At 38.0% G+C, this 22312-nt stretch overlaps 1 protein-coding gene across 1 annotated transcript in view; it reads right to left on the reverse strand.

Annotated features, from left to right (window-relative positions):
- Positions 1–18458: 18458 nt before the first annotated feature.
- LOC149081134 (uncharacterized) overlaps positions 18459–22312 on the reverse strand; it is a 109405-nt gene continuing 105551 nt past the window's right edge. The window contains exon 7 of the mRNA XM_089238293.1: positions 18459–18644. Coding sequence (XP_089094419.1) covers positions 18567–18644 — 78 coding nt within the window. The 3' untranslated portion in view covers positions 18459–18566. The remainder of the gene's footprint in view (positions 18645–22312) is intronic.

Here is a 22312-nt window from a genome sequence, read left to right on the forward strand (position 1 = left end):
AAACGAACTGCGTCGTAGTGAACTAATATGAAGTGGGGATCATACATAATCACCGGTAAATGTTAGAAAATAACTAAAAGAGCTCTAGAACAATATTCTAAAAGTGAAAGCAATACAGCCAGACTCGGTTATAACACCGAAATCCCGCAAAATCTTCGATGTCGTTATAACCGAGTTTAACTGTATTTAAAATACTGGTTTTAATAGGTGTGGCATCATCAACAACCAATTTCAATCCACTGCTGGATGTAGGTGTTCTCCTTAGATTTCCCCTCAAACGAAATGCGATATTTTATGAAATTTTCGGAACTTCTATATGGTAATATTGCAACAAAAAATTAAACAACAAATTCAAGAAAACTTCGACTATAAACGAGTAAAACCGTGACATTTTTCAAAAAGTCTGGATGGAGAAGAAAAAACAGAAAAACCGGACTGTCACGGAAAATACGAGACAAAATGCAGGACATGTGGTCACCGAAGCTTAGACTAGATTTTTAAAGGTTTTTAAAATCACCCCTACCAATAGCGAGCTCTAAATCCACCCCCGTCTTCAACATATAGGCTTGGGTCATCTGCGAATGAAATTATTTTACCGTTCTACTTAATTTTACATAAATCATTAATATAAACTAGAAATAATTATGACGCAAGGGCCGATCCTTGTGGGACTCTTTTCATTATATTTCAAATGTGCTGATTTTACCATTTATTATGGCAGCTTGTTTCCTATTGTAGTAATATGTTTTAAACCAATATAGTACATTACCTCATTTGCCTGCTGAGAAGTGTTTTATTTGTTAGAATATTTAAATCAACATAATCGAATGTTCGTTTTAAGTCTAAGACTGTAAGTCAAATGTCAAAATTCAATCCCCCCTAATAAAGAGGGGGGGGGGGTTCAAAGGTTATATGGAGTAATCATCACTGAGCCGAAATCCCTGAAGCCATAAATATAAAATTTAGTAAGCATTATATTTTATTACCAGTTGTTATCCGCGGCTTCGCACTCGTGTGTTTTTGCAATCTCAAAATTACTCTCACCTCATAACCCCCATGGGTGATGAACTTTCAGAAATCCTGTCTTAGTGTGTATGTACGTTATAAAATATAATACTAACTTTATGGCTTAAGCGACTTCGGCTCAGTGCTGATTGCTCCATATAACTTTTGAAACCCCACTTAGGGGGTTGAATTTGGAAAAATCCCTTCTCAATGAGTCTATATTACAATATTGATCTAATGTCATATTTATAGCTTCAGCTGTTTCGGCTCGGCATGATTTCAACGTTGACCCCCCCCCTCCCCTCTTATGACGCCCTTAGGTTGTCGAATATGGAAAAACCATTTCTTAGTGAGTAGTGAGTCTTTACGTCGTGAAAAAAACTATTCACAAAATTTGATATTTACAGCTTCAGCGGTTTTGGCTCGGCGATGATGAATCGGTCAGGACATGGTATTTTATATACAGTACTAGGGGGCTCTGCCCCCCTACCACCTTTGGCGGCCAACCCCCCCCCCCCCTTCTCTTCATAACATATCTTGTTTATTTCGTTTCACTTCATCAGCGTGCTATGGAAAGGGACACGTGAAAGCACCAGCTTACAGAAGAAGCGAATTTTATAATAATAAAGCAACAAAAAACAAATGTGATTCATCAAGTAACCCCAGAAAACTTCCCCATGGGGGTCCCCAAACTCCAATTCGTTGAATTGTAGTGGGGGCCCTGACTGGGTTTATCTCGGGCTACCGATGTGTTGCAAATTTTACAATGTTAAACAACAAAAATCAATGAGATTCATCCAGGGACACCCGAAATGAAACCTGTCAACTTTTCCCATGGGGCCCCGACCTGAAGGCTTGTTGGACATACCCCCTGTGAGTGGCCACGAAAATTTTTAATTTTTATCAATTTTAAAACAAATAAATCCAGGGCCCACATCCAGTAACGGGGACCCAATACGCAGATATTTAGTGGGGCACCCAGACACTGGATTTATCTCAGGCTTCCGCTGTTGAAAATTCTACAATGTTAAACGACAGAAAAGAATGAGATTCATCCAGTGCCCCCAAAATGAAACGAGACCCCTGACTCGGAAGCCAATCGGGCATCCCCCTGTGAGGGCCACTGCAAATATTCATTTTACCAACGAATAAAATCCAGCCGCCCCCCCCCACGCAATTACCCTTGACTGAATTCGCAAATTTTATGGGGTCCCAGACTGGATATACCTTGGGCTTCCACTATCGCAAGGACCCCTGGAAATGAAACCTTTTAACTTCCCCATGAAGGTATATGTGCAATCCCCGGGTACCCCGACCCTGTATGTTGGGAGCACTGGTGACATGTATATTTTACGTATACATACCTCTCGGCATGACCCCCACGAGGGCAGGGCTGACAGGGGCCGGAACGTTTCTTATCGCTTTTTGATATTTTCACACTATAAATTAAGCACAGAGGGGCCCGTGAAAAAGCTGGTTTGGGGGCCCGCCATCTATTTCAGCTTAGGGGACCTGCTGTAGGATGTGGGAAACTCTGGGTACATGCACATTACTTGGTCCCGATGTGTCAAATGGGTCAAGATATATGCAAGAGTTAAATGACAACTTGACCCCAAAATCGTAACCGACTTCCGTAACACAAAAACGTAACAGATTTCCATCACTCAAAAAAAGTCACCGACTCCCGTAATAAAAAAAATCGTCACTAATTTCCGTTGCATAGGAAGTATATATATACGTATATAGTAAATATAGAGTACATATACTAGATACGCACTAAGGCGGGATTTTTGAAAGTTCATCACGTGAAATCGCGGGTAACAGCTAGTTCAGCATAAAAAAAATCCATTGGTTACTGATGATCACAGCGATGTTTTTTATAGCATCAAAGTGATAACAGGAGATGATTTTAAGCATTTTTAGGAAGTTAATTCATCGCGTATCCACTTACTTTATTATCTTTTAATTCTGTTATTATCCCTTTTAACATTTCATTAGAAGTTTCTGAGTAAAACAGAGTTAATGGAATTTTGTTGAATATACTATCTTGTATTGGGCAACAGCAATTTGTAATTTATACAAATACAAGGCCACAACATGCAAAATGCCCAGCGAGGTAGCTGAGAAAAAGATGCCCACAATAAATATGGATGTCATATAATTCAAAAATACAGCAACCCGAATCCGTATCATCTGAATTTCTTCTCATAAAGTCATTATTTAAACTTTCCGCCATATCTTTAGGACATGGCACTTACTCACTCAATAGATCACTCACTCACTAGATCGCTCACTCACTTAGCAGCTCGCTCACTCACTCACGGACTGACTTACTCGCTCATTGAATCAGTAACCCACTCGCTCACTGAATCACTTACTCACTCGGTCAGTCAATCACTCACTGGGTCACTCACTCACTCAGTAACTCAATCGCTCATTCCCTCGCTAACTGACTCGCATCGAACTGTCGTTGGTGAATTGCATATCGGTGAATTGTTGGTCGGTGAATTTTCCTAGCAGTGAATTGAATGGCGGTGAATTGTTGGTCGGTGAATTTTCCTAGTGGTGAATTGCATGGCGGTGAATTGTTGGTCGGTGAATTTTCCTAGCGGTGAATAGCATGGCGGTGAATTGTTGGTCGGTGAATTTTCCTAGCGGTGAATTGCATGGCGGTGAATTGTTGTCGGTGAATTTTCCGGCGGTGAATTGTTGGCGGTAAATTTTCCGTAAACCAGGCCTCTTATCGTAATACCAGAAACAAGAATGTAAGCTATCTGGGGGCGGCTCAAGACAAAATCTATAACCGTGTGGGACTTATTTTTTGCACCTCCGACCTATTGCTTCCTCCATAGCCCCTACCTCCTGCGTCAGGGAATCTTTCGTGAGGCCCATGCCCGATTTTCCACGGGGCCCCTTCTACAGTTAATTTATAGAGTGAAAAAAGAAAAGTTATAAGGATTTAGTGCCGGGCCTCAAGCTGGAGCCCTGTCAGCCCTACCCTTAGAAGGTCATGCCTCTCCCTCACAATTTATCCAAACAATTCCTAACAAAACATTTTTTTCGGCCTTTCATTTCGGATTTTGCGCCCCTCCAGAGCCGACAGTTTGGTTTTTTTTGACCAATGGAATTTTTTTTTACCCATTCACCCCGGATTTAGAATTCTCTTAAGCGGTGCCCCGTGTGGCCGCAATGGGTCTCATGGACAATCGCCACCCCTGTACTCTATTACAAGGGCCATGTGTGCGTTTTGGTTCCCTCACCCATGGCTCCCACAAGAACCCGGGATAATTCTCATAATTTTTTGGCTTTTTCAGGCTATACATTAACTATAGAAGGTTCCGTGAGAAATCTGACTGGGAGAGGGCCGGCAAAAGATCCCAGTCTAGGGGCCCATACCCTCACTGAGAATTTGATCCACAATAATCAAATGAAGGCAAAGGAAAAATTTGGTTTTTCACTTGTCCGGCCCCTGGAATACCAGAAACACCTTTGAAAAAATTTTCTTAATAAAATTAAATTCCCCATTAAATATCATCTTCACAGGATAAGTGATGATGGCTCACAAAAATAAGAGTTTTTTCAAGGATTAAGTTATCTGGCATTTATTAAGAATGGTAAAATAATAATAAGCCGACGTGGTGGTCGAGTGGTCATAGTGACGGACTCGCATCGCGGGGTCGGCTGAAGTTGGCTTTCTGTGGTTCCCAACTTCGAGGCGCAAATGCGAGCCGATCTCCCAGTTAAAAAGTCTCACCACAAAGAGCAGCAGGCCTACAAACAGTACAAATATTCAGCCACTACACATCACTCCTTTCATTTCTGAGATATAGATGGCAGCACTGAAAAATCATACACAACACTAGATACGCACTCAGACTGTTAGGTACACAAACTTACAATTTCGGCACAACTCACTAAGGTAGTAAATTGCCTACGGCGATAGACCTGAGTTGTGCTCGGTTTGAAAAAAAAATGGTAAAATAATTCTAGAACAAAAGATAAAGACAAAAAAAATTTCTACTTCAAAAGCGGGACGTATGGTCACGCACATTTTGCACGGTAAACAATGATGTGCGGCTTCCTTCTGCAAAAAAATCAGGTTTATCTCCAGGTGCCCTTCACCGAATCCCTATCAGCCTCCTGGCAGGGTCGCCAGTAGGGGCGGCACATGAGGCTTCGCACACGGGCGGCAGGTAAGCTCGAGCCACCCCTGTATTGGGACTTCCTCTAAGATTGACACCACATCATTAAAGTTTTTTTAATCGATACTGTAATGCTTCCTTTTAACTGCCCTACTACTGGCTTGCAGCACATCCTAAATAATTTCAATGCAATTTTCCTATCCTGCAAGAACAATGTTGTGGAAAAAAAATTCTAAAAAGGCGTATGACTACATTTAAAGCAATTTAAATCCGTTTATTAGAGACTCACTGCATCTGCTGATTTTTAAAAAAAGTGCAATAAATTCTCACGTAAGTCTTCACTTTGAAATGTCAATAACCCGCTCAATGCGTCTCTTTGTATCTGTCAACCTAAAATTTATGGTTTTTAGTGTTGATAATACGCATGCAAAACCAATTTAGCGCGTTTTCACAATCTGCAAAAACTGCTTGGATTTGACAGTTGGAAATTATGTTTCAACGCCAAAGATTTGGAGTTCGAATCAAAATGAAAATGTCAAATAATTGAAATTGTGCTTCGTATAAATGAAATATTTTAATATTGACAGCTATATGTATAGAGATTAATCGTGCCCGTAGTCAAAAGTCTCATAAATGTGAAATTTTGTCATAAAACTGAGAGTGAGGCACGAATCCCATTGCGCACAAGTGGAATTTCGAGGCATTTACGCACAACCGAGCCCGTCTTGGCCATTTTTCTTTTTCTCCCCACCCTTTCTTCCTTTTGTTTCCTTCCTAAATTTATAAAAGTAAAAAGGACATAATCATTATAAAAAGGACTGATCAAATTGCCGAAGTTCAATTACTTTACTGAAAAATGTCAGCTTTTTTTGGGGGGAAATATAGTCAAACCCAAAGCTTATTAAAGACCCTTTATTAATACGCTTTGGTCAAACCCCATTAGACCGGAACTCCAAGAGACCCGAGAAATCACTTCGTAATAACAAAATTTCGTTACAAAGGAATTTCAGATTTTTTTTATTGTTCCTATGTAAACCTATCCGAGGGATTAGAAAAGTTTTCGTTAAAACGATATTTTTCCCGTTATAATGGTATTTGTTAAAATGAGAGTCGACTGTATTTCGTCTCAAACTATTTTTTTACGTGTATTTGGAGGCTGCATGGGTAACAGGGCGTATGGCACTTTACTGGTGAGCCATTAGTCTTAGAGACATACCCAACTAGAAAAAGTATCCAAATCACGTGTCCAACTCAGATATGTCAATCATGGTGTAAGGGGTTGTATAGCTATAAAATAAAAATAAAAAAACTTTTTATACCGTCCCCGTGTGCCAAAGAACCCAATTAAGAAGTTGTTGCTCTGTCTTTCCCGATGCCAACTAAAATAATTTCACGTTTATAAGTGCAATATTCACCGAGATATGCGAATTCGAAAAATTGAGGAAATTTGGGGAAAAACAGCATTCGATGCGGGTAAAATGGTTTCCCCTCATCTAATGCTGTTTTTTCCAACTTTCTTCGAATATCTCAGTGAAAATTTGAACTTAGACACGTTGAATTTTTTTGTCGGAGACCAGGAAACAACTTTCCAATTGGATTTTGGAGCACAGGGTGTCCGCATAAAAAGTTAACATTTTTATTTTAATAACTATGTAACCCCTGCAACATGAATCAAATATCTCAGTACTACACATTATTGGGGTACTTTTTCCAACTGGAAGTATGCCTCTAGGAATAATGGTTCGCCAGTAAAATGTCATATGCCCCGTTACCTATGTGCCCTGTACATTAAATATAGTACGGACTGTTATGTGAAATATTGTGTAGTGTTTAAGCCAACACGCACATTGCTTTCATCGCCTGCGAGAGAGCGGTCACATTATGAACCAAAAAGCCACTTGAAGGTAGCTTGTCATCCAATGAAATATCAGATTTTGACCGTATCAAAATTGAAGTCAACAGACGATGGGCTTGAAATCGTGATAATGAATCATTATTATGTTCACATGAACAGTTTTGTCACTGCGTATATGATTTCTCTTGAATGAATGGTTCAAACTAATATTAAAAAAGTTTTCGCACGTATTTTAGTTAATTTTTTTAAATTCATAGTAGGGCTATAACATGAACCCATATCCTTGATACATGTATTATTGTTGAAAACGATGTGGAAGGTTGAACTTTTCAATTGTGATTCATTTATGTGGCTACTCCCTCATTACTACTTTTATCCGCATGAAGAGAATAAAATTAATAAAACTGCTTGCAATACCACTTTTTGCGATTTTTATCATTATAAGAATGTATATTTTGGATGCTACAACTGACATTTCTCAATGAAACCATAATCTTTTATACAAAAAAAAAACAAAAAAAAAACACTAATTTGGAAATAATAACCATTTTATCCAGTACAGTAACTTTATGACATTGTGCCATCTTCAAGCGCAGAGTTTATATTGATTAAAAATATATTTGTTTCAATTGGACTGACACAACACATAAAACATACAAATCAAACTGAGAAAAACACAAAACAATAAACTTCACAAAAAGTAACATTACGATGATACAGACCCTTTGTGACCCCGAGGGATTTATTCTATTTTTACTGTATTCTATTATGCTTATTTTGCTTTTTCGTTATTTTCATAAATTAAGAACTAATCAAATTAAATTCAAAAATATTTATACTTCAGACAATTTTTGAATAACTATCTTCTAATGGGAAAACGGGGGGGGGGGGGGAGAAGAAAATTATTCATGTTCGCAAGGGGGCCACAGGAATGAGAAATGGTTGAAAGGGGGCCAGGGACAAAAAAAGGTTGAGAACCACTGCTCTAGACCATATTATCGATCAGAAATTAGAGATATGCTTGATTCTCACTGAGGAAGATCAAATCCTAATGATCCAGCATTCAGATGACGAACTGAAGAAAAAGATGGAAATACTGCAGAAAACCGGTACGGACCGAACCAAGGAGGAAAGGGCTTCCAAAAATTCTTGGGTACGAGCGGAAGAATAACCGACTCTTCAGAAAGGTGGACGAGAGAGGAAAACTGAAACTATTGTATGTAATTCCGAAGTGCATGCGAAAGAGTATGGCAATCAAATTCCACGATCTTATGGGACATTTCGCCACAGATAGTACAGTCGGAAAGATCAGGGAAATGTGTATTGGTTTCCGTACTTTAAACGCTGTGCAAAGCGTCATATAGCAATGTGTCTGGAATGTTTAGTCAATAAGTTACCCGCAGGTAAACAACAGAGATTGTTGCACGCAATCGAACCGGGAAAAAGACCGTTTGCAGTGATACATATGGATAATCTAGGACCTTTAGTCAAAAGTTCGAAAGGTAATCAGGAGCTACTAGTGATCATCAGCGACAACCTTACCATATTCTTACGGTTGTTTCCAGTTAGGAATACTACTACTACTACTTGTGTTATGAAATCAGCAATACTTGTGAATGACTTTGGACTATCGGATCGAATTGTAAGCGATCGTGGTTCTTGTTTTACGTCACAGCTATTCGAAAAATACTGCAAGGATAACGGAATTCACCATACGCTCAATTCAACGAAACACCCTAGAGCAAACGGGATGGTTGAAAGAGCAAATGGGACTATATTGTCATCGATAACTACAGGTATGGAAAACAAAGACCATAAAGACTGGGACGTGAAAATCAAGTTGGTAGAACGAAATCTGAACAACTATGTAAGAACAACATCTGAACAACATCTGGTAAGACACCATATGAGATGTTGCATGGATATTCTCAAAGGTTCAATGATGAGTTGTTGAGACGGTTAGCAGATGAGGAAAATATCTCATGGACTAATCCAGAGGAAGTACGAAAAGAAGCTCGAGATATAATCACAGCAAATCAACGAAAGATGAAGAACAGCTTCAATAAACTCAGATGTGCTGCAATAGTGTTCGAACCAGGCGAGGTGGTTGTTATGAAAAGAAGTCCGAGATCCATGGGACAACCGACGAAGACTCAACAGAAATATAGAGGACCGATGACTGTTACAGCGGTGTTACCGAACGACACGTATCGGGTGACTGAATCGGAGTCAACAATGAAAGGTCATCTGTACACGACAACAACGCACGTGAGTCAGCTCAAAGCTTGGAGGTGTGAGTCAGAATCTTCAATCAGAACAGTGGTGTATTTACAAGGGGGCAAAGCTGGCTATAGCCCTGGGCGGCAAATTTTGGAGCATAGAAAGAGGGGAGAGAAAAACAAAATTTTTTTAATTCACGTTTTTCACCAAGGTTTCTATTCTAGAATATATATGCACTTTTCCCAGCTGACCACAACGAACATTTCAATACTTCAATTTCGACTCTCTTTGAAAGTAAAAAGACAGAGCATTTTCTACAACGCAGGTTTTCTGAATACGGGGGAAAATCCTCTAATTTTTAACGACGCCCACCATATGAGTGATGTCCTGCTATAGGATGAGTAGACAGAACAGTGTTAATAGAAACAGTGTTAAGTGGCTATAAATCGAATGGATGAATTCCATTACAATACGATTTTATTAAACCTGTTTGGGAACCGAAATGGGATGAAGCTGGCCAATCCAGAACAACATCCGTTTGTAGTCCCTAATGAGACGTCATAATCATCATCAGCATCACTCTGAAGGACAAACACTGGATGATCCCCATAAAGATCAATGTTAAAATTGCCGATTTTAGCGTATAAAAGCGGAAATTTAGTGAAATTTCCTGCCACATCAACAATTTTAAAAATTGAATTGAATTTTTGATTTTCGAAATACTGAGTTCGCTTAGAGATACGAAGCCCAGAAAATCTATATATATAACATTGATTTTCTGTCTGTATGTCTGTTCTCTATACAAATCTACAATTTTAGATCGTTCGTCGCCAAATTTTGCATATATACCAAATGGGACCCGACTTGAACGATAGGCTACTTTAAAATTTCGTCAGAGCAGGGAAAATGCCCCAAATGGGCAAAAAACCGTAAGGCAACAATGGTTTTTGGGCCTCAACAATCACTTTCCGAACGTTTACTTTGATTACCGTGGTTCCCTAGCAATGCGTTTAAGACGTGTATATGCCTTTACAACGGTTTGTCACTTTTCTAATCCTGTTAGCATATGTATATGTATAATAGTTTATGCCTTTATAATGGTTTGCCACTTTTTTCAATCCTCCCAGTAATGAGAGCTTTTTGAATAGACACCATCATCAGCATCACTTTGAGGGTAAGGGAAAGGATGATCCCCCATAGAAATCAGTGTTAAAATTGCCGATTTTAATATAGAAATGCGGAAATTCGGTGGGGTTTTTTCTGTCACATCAATAATTTTAAAAATTGTATTGAATACTCGATTTTTGAAGCATTGAGTTCGCTTAGAGATATACGAAGCCCAGAAAATTAAATATGAAGCAATTAGCTGGACCTACTTTTGAGTTGGATATCCATGCAATAACATCGATTTCAACTTTTTATTTATACCTTCTCAAGAGCGAAAATGATAATTAATGTCCTCGTATTGTCTTATATTGTCCAATTGCATCTCAATCTATATAATTTAGGATGTTTTGAAATTAATTATGGGCCTATATAAATTACATTGAAGAAATTCCGCAGCTTTAATCAAGCATTTTTCAAAGGAAAAATAGACAGATCGATAACTTGAAAAAAAATTTCGAAATATCCAGCTCCCATTTAAAAGGGGGGAAAAAAAGGTTCATTTCTACGTTTCTTTAATTTAGATTTGTTTCTTGCATGAATCGCACAGGATGTCGCCATATTGGTTAACTTGTATGTCCCTCAAAAAAGAGAGAAATATCACGTGATCCAAAAAACCTCATCTATCTATCTATATAAAATTGATGATTTTCTGTGTGTGTATGTTCTCTATACAAATCTACAATTTTAGATCGATCGTCGCCAAATTTTGCATATATACCAAATGGGACCCGACTTGAACGATAGGCTACTTTAAAATTTCGTCAGACCAGGGCAAATGCCCCAAATGGGCAAAAAACTGTCCTACTTTTGAGTTTGATATCCATGTAATAACATTGATTTCAACTTTTTATTTATATCTTCTCAAGCATGAAAATTAATGTCTCCGTATTGTCTTTTGATATTTATTTGCATAAATTAATATAGTTTAGGATGTTTTTAAAATTAGTTATGGGCCCCGTAAAGTGCATCGAAAAAATTCCACAGCTTTAATTAAGCATTTTTGGAAGCTGAAACAGGCAGAGATGGATAACTTGAAGTTCAGGGGGAGGGAATCGAAATACCTAACACCCATAAAAAAAAGGGGGGGGGGGATATTCATTTCTACGTTTCTTTAAATTTAGATTTATTTCTTTCATGAGTCGCGCAGGACGTCGCCGCATTGGCTAACTTAAACACGGTTTGCATGTCCCTCAAAGAAAGAGGGAGATATCACGTGTTTTTAACAGCCTCATTGAAGAAAACCCGGGCAGCGCCGGGTATTATAGCTAATATCTATATAAAATTGATTTTCTGTGTGTATGTGTATGTTCTCTATACAAATCTACAATTTTAAATCGATCGTCACCAAATTTTGCATATATACCAAATGGGACCCGACTTAAACGATAGGCTACTTTAAAATTTCCCTAGAGTTCCGAACGTTTACTTTGGTTAGCGTGGTTCCCTAGCAATGCGTTTCAGACGTGTATATGCCTTCACAACGGTTTGTCACTTCTTTAATCCTGTTAGTATATGTATAATAGTTTATGCCTTTATAATGCTTTGCCACTTTTTCAATCCTCCCAGTAATGAGGCTTTTTGAATAGACGTCATAATCATCATCAGCATCAGTTTGAGGGTCAGGCAAAGAGGATGATTCCCATAGAAATCAGTGTTAAAATTTTACTGTAGAAATGCGGAAATTTTGTGGGATTTTCCGCCACATCAATACTTTAAAAAATTGTATTGAATTCTCGATTTTTGAAATATTCAGTTCGCTTAGAGATATACGAAGCCCAAGAGATTAAATATGAAGTAATTAGCCAAACCTATACTTTTGAGTTGGATATTCATGCAATAACATTGATTTCAACTTTTTATTTACATCTTCTCAAGCATGAAAATTAATGTCTCCGTATTGCCTTTTAATAGTTATTTGCATAAATTCATGTGGGTTAGGATATTTTAAAATTAGTTACGAGCCCGTGAAAAGTGCTTAGAAAAAATTCCACAGCTTTAACTAAGGATTTTTGGAAGCTGGAACAGACAGATGGATAACTTGAAGTTCGGGGGGGGGGGTCGAAATACCTAGCGCCCCTTAAAAAAAGAAAAATATATATTCATTTCTACGTTTCTGTGTAAATCTAGATTTGTTTATTTCATGAATCGTGCAGGTCGCCATAGTGGTTAACTAGGACACGGTCTGTATGTCAATCAACAAAAAGAGAGGGAGATATCACGTGATCCAAAAAAAGCCTCATTGTTGAAAACCCGGGCAGCGCCGGGTATTATAGCTAGTAGGTATATAAAATTGATTTTTTGTGTGTATCTATGTTCTCTATACAAATCTACAATTTTAGATCGATTGTCACCAAATGGGACCCGACTTGAACGATAGGCTATTTTAAAATTTCGTCAGAGTAGGGCAAGTGCCCCAAATGGGCAAAAAACTGTCTGACAACAATCAGGGCCGTCTTAAGAGCATCATGGGGGCCCCCGGGCCAAATGATTTCTTCGAGGCCCTATCAGGCAAATTTTCGAAAATCTCAACCGGATCCCATTTTTGTGAGGCCCCAGGGTGGGCCCATGCCTTAAGACAGCTCTGGCAACAATGGTTTTCGGGCTTCAACAATCACTTTCTAAACGTTTACTTTGGTTACCGTGGTTCCCTAGCAATGCGTTTCAGACGTGTTTTATGCCTTTACAACGGTTTGTCATTTCTCTAATCCTGTTAGCATATGTATAATAGTTTATGCCTTTATAATGGTTGGCCACATTTTCAATACTCCCAGTAATGAGGCGTTTTGAATAGACGTTAGTCATCATCAGCATCGCTTTGAGGGTCAGGAAAAGGGTGATCCTCATAGAAATCAGTGTTAAAATTGCCAATTTTACTGTAGAAATGCTGAAATTTGGTGGGGTTTTCACATTAAAAATTTTAAAAATTGTACTGAATTCTCGACTTCTGAAATATTGAGTTTGCTTAGAGATATATATACGAAGACCAGGAGAGAGAGAGAGAGAGAATTAAATATGAAGTAAAAAATTAGCCTGACCTATACTTTTGAGTTGGATACCCATGTAATAACATTAATTTCAAATTTTTATTTACATCTTCTCAAGCATGAAAATTAATGTCTCCGTATTGTCTTTTGATATTCAACTGCATAAATTGATATAATTTAGGTTGTTTTAAAATCAATTATGGGTCCGTAAAGTACATCGAAGAAATTCCACAGCTTTAATTAATCCTTTTTGAAAGCAGAAACAGGCAGAAATAGATAACTTGAAGTTCGGGAGGGGAATCGAAATACCTAGCACCCCTTAAAAAAGGAAAAAAAATATTCGTTTCTATGTTTCTTTAAATCTAGATTTATTTCATGAAGTCGCCATATTGGTTAACTTAGACACGGTTTGCATGTCCCTCAAAGAAAGAAGGAGATATCACGTGATCCAAACCGCCTCATTGAAGAAAACCCGGGCAGAGCCGGGTATTATAGCTAGTTGGAATATAAATAAATCATGGTACAGAACGGTAGACGGGGCCACGCGATTCCGTATATTGGTTCTATAAGGACAGCTCTCCTCGTGTGACTTTTCCTGAAGAAAAAAAAAGGAACAAATTTGGAGCTTTGCAGAACCCACACTTTTATGAATTGTATACAGTATTGCAAAACACAGCATTCAGTTATAAACGCAGGATCACCAACTAGAAAAACGGAAAAAAAGCTCCTGCTCATTGTACACTTTCCTGACGAAAACAAAGTAAGCATATATCAAATATAGATATTCATTTCTAATAAGTTCATACATTTTGTATTTTGCGAGAGTTTTCTTTAATGTCAATTTACGAACAATCCCCACAGTTCAATCTTAGGTAATTTGGATTCCTCTGTAATATACTTGTATTCAATAAGGTGTATAAGACGCATATTTCTATAAATTGAAAAAAGTTTGAACTAGTGCTCATTTAAGAAATTAAAGTAAAAAAGGAATATTTATTGTGTATTTTAGTTTCATTTTGGATGCAAAACCACATGAAGTTGACTCACATCTTGGCAGGGGCGTAGCCAGAAATTTCGTTCGGGGGGGGGGGGCAACCAAAGTGATAGAACAATAGATTTGGCGACGTTTTTCCCTTTTTCCGGTCATTTTCTCACATTTCTGGGGGGACCGGACCCCCAAGTCCTCCCCCTCGCATCCTGGTCTTAATACAGGGACAACAGTTAAATCGTGTTTTCTCTGCAATCTTTATATCGTCCTGCCTTACTTTTCAGATGTGTAACAAACACAACAGGTGAACAGTTTACATTTGCAGTTAGAAATATTTCTGTACATCAGAGAGATAATTGACACTATGTGCCAAAAGGGAAGTTTTACAAGAGAACCGTTCAAAGTGAATATATCCGTTATTTATTGAAATAAAGGACGATGTTCCTATGTGTAGTGTAACGAAACTGCAGCAAATTAATAGCGTTGTTTCAATATTGACGAAAGTGGACATGGTGCTTTTTACATGTACACAGTATTTTAATTGTTATGTTGTATTAATGCCCACATTTCATGGAACAAGCATCACGTTGCTTACGTTTTGAAAAACGTTATTTTGGAGACTGGTGGTGCTTACACTGAGAGAGATACGACGCATATGTGTTAATTTTCGTTTCAAAATATACAATTTCCAAGAGATAAGCTTACGACATCAAGTGATATTCAACTGTCAATTAAGCGAGCAGCATTTTTAAAATTGGTAAGCATTTTAGGAAGCATTTCTAAAATTAAAAAAAGGCAATAAATAAATTTTATGCCTTTAGCAAAAATAAAAAATATGCAGTGGATGCGGCCTTATGTTAAGTTCATAAACAAAATGTCATATATTGATGGTTCTTTTTTTCCCGATACAGCGAGGCATACGTTCATGCGGTTCTTTGTAAAAGAAATTCGGTACTACATTAAACTACATGTATTGCAATAAAAAAATACAGGCTACTGAATGAAATATCTAGATTCTAGAAACAAAAGGCCACAATGAAATATATATTAGTTATTGCTCATTTCGTTTTTAATTCTAACATAAAAAACAATTACAACTCAGTAAATCCCATGTTAATTCGATTTGGAATCAATTTAATATGATAAATTTGATTATTCAGACCTGTAGAATTGAAATTTTGGAAAATTGTCTGGAAACTGATGAATGTACAGAGTTTTGGAAACTGAAGTTTCGTGATGCATTTTTGGTCACTGATTTTAAATATGGTTCATTTTTGACTACCATGTAAAGATTTTGCAGAAAAAAATTTATTTCGATATAACAGGGGAAAATCTATAAAATGTGTATTATTCTAACTCTTTAAATACTAAATTAACTTTTCAAAGAATTTTTTACATAATGTTTGTATTATTATATTGTTTTATTATGTAGCTTTCAATACAAAAGTAGCATAGGGAAAAGAACAGAAGCAGTTTAATTAATGAAAATTTCTATGTTTGTAAACATTCACTGAGATATTTGAATTCGAAAATCTGAGGAAAGTTAGGAAAAAAAAGCCGCAAAAACTTACGGACAACGCTTCTTTCCCAACTTTTCTCCGATTTTGAATTCAGATATCTCTGCGATCTTCACTTAGGAACGTAGAAATTTCTTTGTTGGCATCCGAAGAATAACTTTCTAATTCGGTTTTTGGGCACAGGGTCTCCATATAAAAAGTTAATTTTTTTTATTTTAATAAATACATATATACAATCCCTTGAAACATGAATGGCAAGCTGAAATTCCTGACTTCGCATATTTACATGCCACCAGAATGACTCATATATCTGTCACCGATTTCCCATTTTTTCATATTCCCATTTTTTAAACCATCAGGCGATTGTTGGACATCGGTATATTCAAGCATTTAAATCATTCGAGCACAAACCACTGGCGTGTCCCTGTCCAAGTAATAGGGAAAAGAGCGTGCCTGCGCGATGTTGGACTTGGGTTTTGCCGCTCAAACGAGACAGTCCACGATCACCTAGATAACCTAAATGTGTGACTGTGTAATTTAGGTGGTCGTGGACAGTCACGCGGTTCACTCGTTCTTGTACCCCTTCGAGAATTTTAATCGGTCCACGAAATAATTTTGAAAAAGTATTTCATTATTTTTTCCAAACACACTTTAGGACGTGCGGTCAAAGTTAATATGCATAGAAATAGTCTGACGGAGTATACCAGCCAAATGTAGCGGGTTTTTTACTTTCGTTAGTGCTTCTTTCAGGGGCAAAACTAATGCTAAATGATTTTAGGATAGCCTACACATTTGGGATAAAAAAAAAGGAATTTTTGAAAGGGCACTTAAAGTGCCCTTTCAAAAATTCCTTTTTTTTTTTTCCAATCGAAATTATCTATTGACTGAATTTGAATGGTGTTGCTCGAGCATATTATGTTTCGGCAGGGCCGCTACTGGGGGGGCAGGCAGGCCTCGGGCGCTGGACCCGAGGGGGCGCAAACTTCATACTGAAACCTCTCCTTCAACATTACAAGGGGGCATCAAAATGCGCGTTTGCCCCGGGTGACCAAGCATCTAGTTGCGGCCGTGTTCCGGCGTCCCTGGTAAGCATGTGATCAGCATAACTGGAATGAAATCATCTTACTGCATAGGCAAGCTGGAATTCAAAAAAATTCCCCCAAAAGGTAAGGCTTTTACCCCCCCCCCCCTTCTCCTTACTAACTGTGGGAAAAAGTTCATGCTGTATAAATTTAATTTAATCTGCAAGAGGAAAAATATGATTTTTTGTCTTTCGGAGCCCGGCCAAACTGCAATGAAATTTAGGACTTGGTGCTAGGCCCACTACCAGGAGTGTCGAGCACACAAAAACAAGTGTCATTCGTTCTTTAACGAAAAGATTTGCAAATCTTTTAGTTTATTAAATGGGTCATTAATATTATATTAATAAATTAATTGCAAAATTTGGGATTCGTGGCGTGAAAACGTCGTGCAATTGAAGCGGTGCGGCGCATAAATGAAATATTGTAACTTTAAAAAAATATAGAGTAATTGAGGCCGAAAAAAACATCGTATAAACGGGGAGAGAGAGAGAGAGAGAGAGTCGGGTAAACAAGAGTTCACTGTAAATATGTAAATGTGATTTCGGGAATTCCCGAGAAATACGATTTTTCGTTCCCGAAGGCTTCAAAATGTCGGGAATTTGGAAACCTTAGTTACTGACAAGGAGTGGTTCTTAAACTTTTCTTACCCGCGATTCCCTAGTCCAAATCATGGCTCATCTGCAGCCTCCCAGAATATTTTAGTAGATATTTTCACTTATTAAAGAACCACTTCAAAGCATAATTAGGCACACAGCTCACCGCGACGCCTCTGACAAAGGTTGGTGACGCGCACTTTGAGAAACACTGACTTACTGGAAAGAAATAAGCCTCTGTCAACCTTAGCTTCAAAATGTACAAAAACAGCACATTCGATGGGGGGAAAGATAGCGTGAACTGAAATCATGATAACTAGAAACAAATTTCTTTGTTATCGATTGTATATTATGATGTACATGCTGTTCATACTTTAATTGGTAGCAATACTTTTATTCAAGTATTATTACCACTTAAGTATATGATTATCCTATATAATCATGACTTAAGTATATGATTATCCTATATAATCATGACTTAAGTATATGATTCTCCTATATAATCATGACTTAAGTATATGATTCTCCTATATAATCATGACTTAAGTATATGATTATCCTATATAATCATGACTTATCATAATCACAACTTATCACAATCCATAACTTCATGACTTCAATAAACAGCAATCAAAAACAGTGCCCCCTTATATTTCTTAGGTGATGTTCTAATGCTCGCAATGAATCAAACTTCCAGCCTGGCAGTCGAGTGGTTAGGGAGCTAGTCTCTCACTGTGCAGGTCTGGGTTCGAATCCCAGTTCGGGCATGGATGTTTACTAACACTAACAAATTCCCTGGAAGGATCATGCTGATCCCTTGGGAATACGTGAGGATCACGTTATTATTTATTTAAAAAAAAATTAATATGAAATGTGTGTGTATAAATTCAGAAATGAGGCAGTAATTCTCACTATGCATATAATTTTTATTTTGGAAAATCAAAGCTTTTCATAACTTATATATAAATGATTTTGGAATAATTAATAGACAAACTGAAAAAGTTAATTCATGCTCATAGACCATGTCCTCCTTTGCAAATTGGTGATTTGCTTTTTTGAATGACATCTTCTTTCTCCTTAGATGAAACAGCCTGAAAATCAGGGCATATAAAAAATAAAAAGAAGTACTTCTGCTAATATAAAATAGATAATCATCCATATTATACACTAAGATACATTCTATTTTGTAATGTGAATTGTAAATCTATGCACTATAACTTCAAATACTTAGAAAAATAAAAAAAAATGTTTTATAGGCCTATTTGCATATTTAATAGAGTGTAAACGTACAGATAAATAAAGGGTCTGCACGAAATCAATGGAAAAAAATTGGTATTTTAGACTATGTTACTGTGCAATGCAACATATTTAGCAGGGCTGGAGAAATCTCCAAAAGTTTGCATGCCCAGTCGGGCATGTGACTTGCAAAATATTGATTCGGATATGTATGATTATATGCCCAAAAAATATTACTAAACATTTTTACTGGATTTACTTACTTCCTTGTAAAAATAATTTTACATTGTTCACAAAATGCACAAAATAGCTTCTGATAGTTATTCATATATTCCTTTTAACAACCAGGGGTCAGCACAGTGCATGGCCTCAAAACTAGTGAAAATAGTGACCAAAATGTGTAAAAAAGTGAGCAAATAGTGACCAAAATATTTTTAAAACGAGACCAAATGGACAATGAATTTTGATTATTACCAAATTGAATGGATTGAAATTGAATTTAGTTTTAACTTTGAATTTCAATAGAACTCATTGAAATTGCTTTTTTTTTTTTTTACATAATAGTGTGAAATAATTAAATCAAACTCGAACGCATTCTGCTAACCAGAAAAGTTTTGAATAACTTATCAAATTTATCAACAACTATGTGTGAGAGAATAACATTACATTCTTTCTGAGTAACAGTAGCAATGCCCTCCCACCAGCGTCAATGGCCTACTGATGTATACATACACTGAAGAGCCAAAAAAACTGGTAAACCTGACTAATATTGTGTAGGGCCCCCGCGAACGCGCAGAAGTGCCGCAACACGACGTGTCATGGACTCGACTAATGTCTGAAGTAGTGCTGGAGGTAATTGACACCATGAATCCTGCAGGGCTGTCCATAAATCCGTAGGATTAAGAGGGCGTGGAGTTCTCTTCTGAACAGCACGTTGTAAGGCATCCCAGATATGTTCAATAATGTTCATGTCTGGGGATTTAGGTGGCCAGCGGAAGTGTCTAAAGTCAAAAGAGTGTTTCTGGAGCCACTTTGTAGCAATTCTGGACGTGTGGGGTGTCGCATTGTCCTGCTGAAATTGTCCAAGTCCTTCGGAATGCACAATGGACATGAATGGGTGCAGGTGATCAGACAGGATGCTTACGTACCTGTCAGAGTCGTATCTAGACGTATCAGGGGTCCCATATCACGCCAACTGCACACGCCCCATACCATCACAGAGCCTCCACCAGCTTGAACAGTCCCCTGTTGACATGTAGGGTCCATGGATTCATGAGGTTGTCTCCATACCCGTACACGTCCATCAGCTCGAAGACATTGGAACCGAGACTCGTCAGACCAGGCAACGTGTTTCCAGTCCTCAACAGTCCAATGTCGGTGTTGTCGGACCCAGGCGAGGCGTAAAGCTTTGTGTCGTGCAGTCATCAAGGGTACACGAGTGGGCCTTCGGCTCCGGAAGCCCATATCGATGATGTTTCGTTGAATGGTTCGCACGCTGACACTTGTTGATGGCCCAGCATTGAAATCTGCAGCAATTTGCGGAAGGGTTGCACGTCTGCCACGTTTAATGATTCTCGTCAGTCGTCGTTGATCCCGTTCTTGCATGATCTTTTTCCGGCCGCAGCGATGTCGTAGATTTAATTTTTTACCGGATTCCCGATATTCACGATACACTCGTGAAATGGTCGTGCGTGAAATCCAAATTTCATCGCTACCTCGGAGATGCTATGTCCCATCTCTCGTGCGCCGACTATAACACCACGTTCAAACTCACTTAAATATCGATAACCTGCCATTGTAGCAGCAGTAACCGTTCTAACAACTAAGCCAGACACTTGCTGTGTTATATAGGCGTTGCCGACCGCAGCGCCGTACTCTGATTGGTTCCATATCTCTTTATTTGCATACGCATGCCTGTTCCAGTTTTTTTGGCTCTTCAGTTTATATATGATGTATATTAATGGTCATCGTGCCACACCCCTAAGACCTTCAAGTCTATGTCCACCTATGGCTGGACTGGGAGAAGTGAGTGAGTCTACTATTTTACAGGCAGGGGGGGGGGGCACCAAAATAATACTGCCCTTGGGTGAGGGAGAAAATAAACCAGTTTTGAAATTGTTTGGTTTTTGAGAGAAAAATTTGTAAAAATATATATTTTTCTTTTTTCCCACACAACATACACCCCTGCAAAAAAACACACATTTACTCCTTTACCCAGAAACACAGGGGTGGGAAGTGACAAAGTCCATTTCGGAGCAGCTTTGAAGCAGCAAAATTCAGGATTCTGAGCAGTTTTGGAGCAGCAAAATATAGGATTCGGAGCAGATATTTATAAATTGGAGCAGGGAAATTAACAAGAATATTTTCGTTAACCCTCGCCCCTTTTCAAAATAAAACAACTGCACTGTCTCTTTTGCTATCAGCTTGTTTTTTGTTTTTGGTATTACAGGCTTTTGACAGCTTGTTTGAAAGAGAGGCTGTCATAAAAATTTTGCCACCAGTCTATTTAAGATGATTTTTGTCAAATGGGCTAAACATTTTCTATAAGTTTTCAATTTTTTCATACTTGGAAAGAAATTGTTGCAAAATGGGAGAGAATTTCGGAAGAATCAACACGACGTTTGGCGATTAAGTACTTATTATTTGGCGAGATTGGCGATCTGACACGCGTTATTTGGCGAGATTGGCGATCTGACACGCGTTATTTAGCGAGACTGGCGATCTGACACTCGTTATTTGGCAAAGTTTCTAAATTAGCATTCATAATTCGGCGGAAACGCACTTTTTACTCCCGGAATGAAAAATTTTTCACGAAACATCGGGATTTGAAGCAATGACGATCGACTACAGTAATTTCTGCTGCTTCCAGAGGCGACTTTTTTTTAAACGGCAACTGACTCGCATTTGCGCTTTAAAGCTGAAAGACCATTGGAAACCATCCTCAGTTGCACAATCACGGATATTATCGGGGTTTCGCGATGGAAAGGCCGATAGTTTAAATAAGGCGTACAGTTTAATAAAACACGCTCTTAGAAAGAATCGTTTCGCGGTAAGCAGGTACAAAATTTTTTTTGCGTCCTTTCGTTTGTTTTTGAATATGTTTACATTAGATGAACGCAGGTGTCGAGGAGATATGATCGAAGTGTTCAAAATTTTCAATGGGATGGACCATGAACTTTTAGTACACCGCCAATCGACTGCTTTTACAAGGGGACACCAGTATCGATTGGTGAGGGACAATGCAAGGCTATGGTGTCGCAGGGAATTTTTCTCTAATAGGGTTGTTAATAAATGGAATAGCTTACCCCCGGAGGTAGTAAATTGTAACACAATTGACACGTTTAAAAAGAAATACGATAAACATGTTGGGGTAAATCGAGAAGCTACCCATTCTTAGAATAAGACAACCATAAGTATTCTTTATGGGCATTATATAATATTTTATCATGTGTATATATTGTTTCTAATTACATTTTTAATTGGGTTGCTTTATTTTTGAAATATATGACATCCATATTTTTAT

The sequence above is a fragment of the Pholcus phalangioides genome, unplaced genomic scaffold (genome assembly GCF_987345545.1).
Source record: "Pholcus phalangioides strain wild (caught in Gottingen) unplaced genomic scaffold, Ppha-v1.0 ptg000010l_1, whole genome shotgun sequence".
Taxonomy (NCBI): domain Eukaryota; kingdom Metazoa; phylum Arthropoda; class Arachnida; order Araneae; family Pholcidae; genus Pholcus; species Pholcus phalangioides.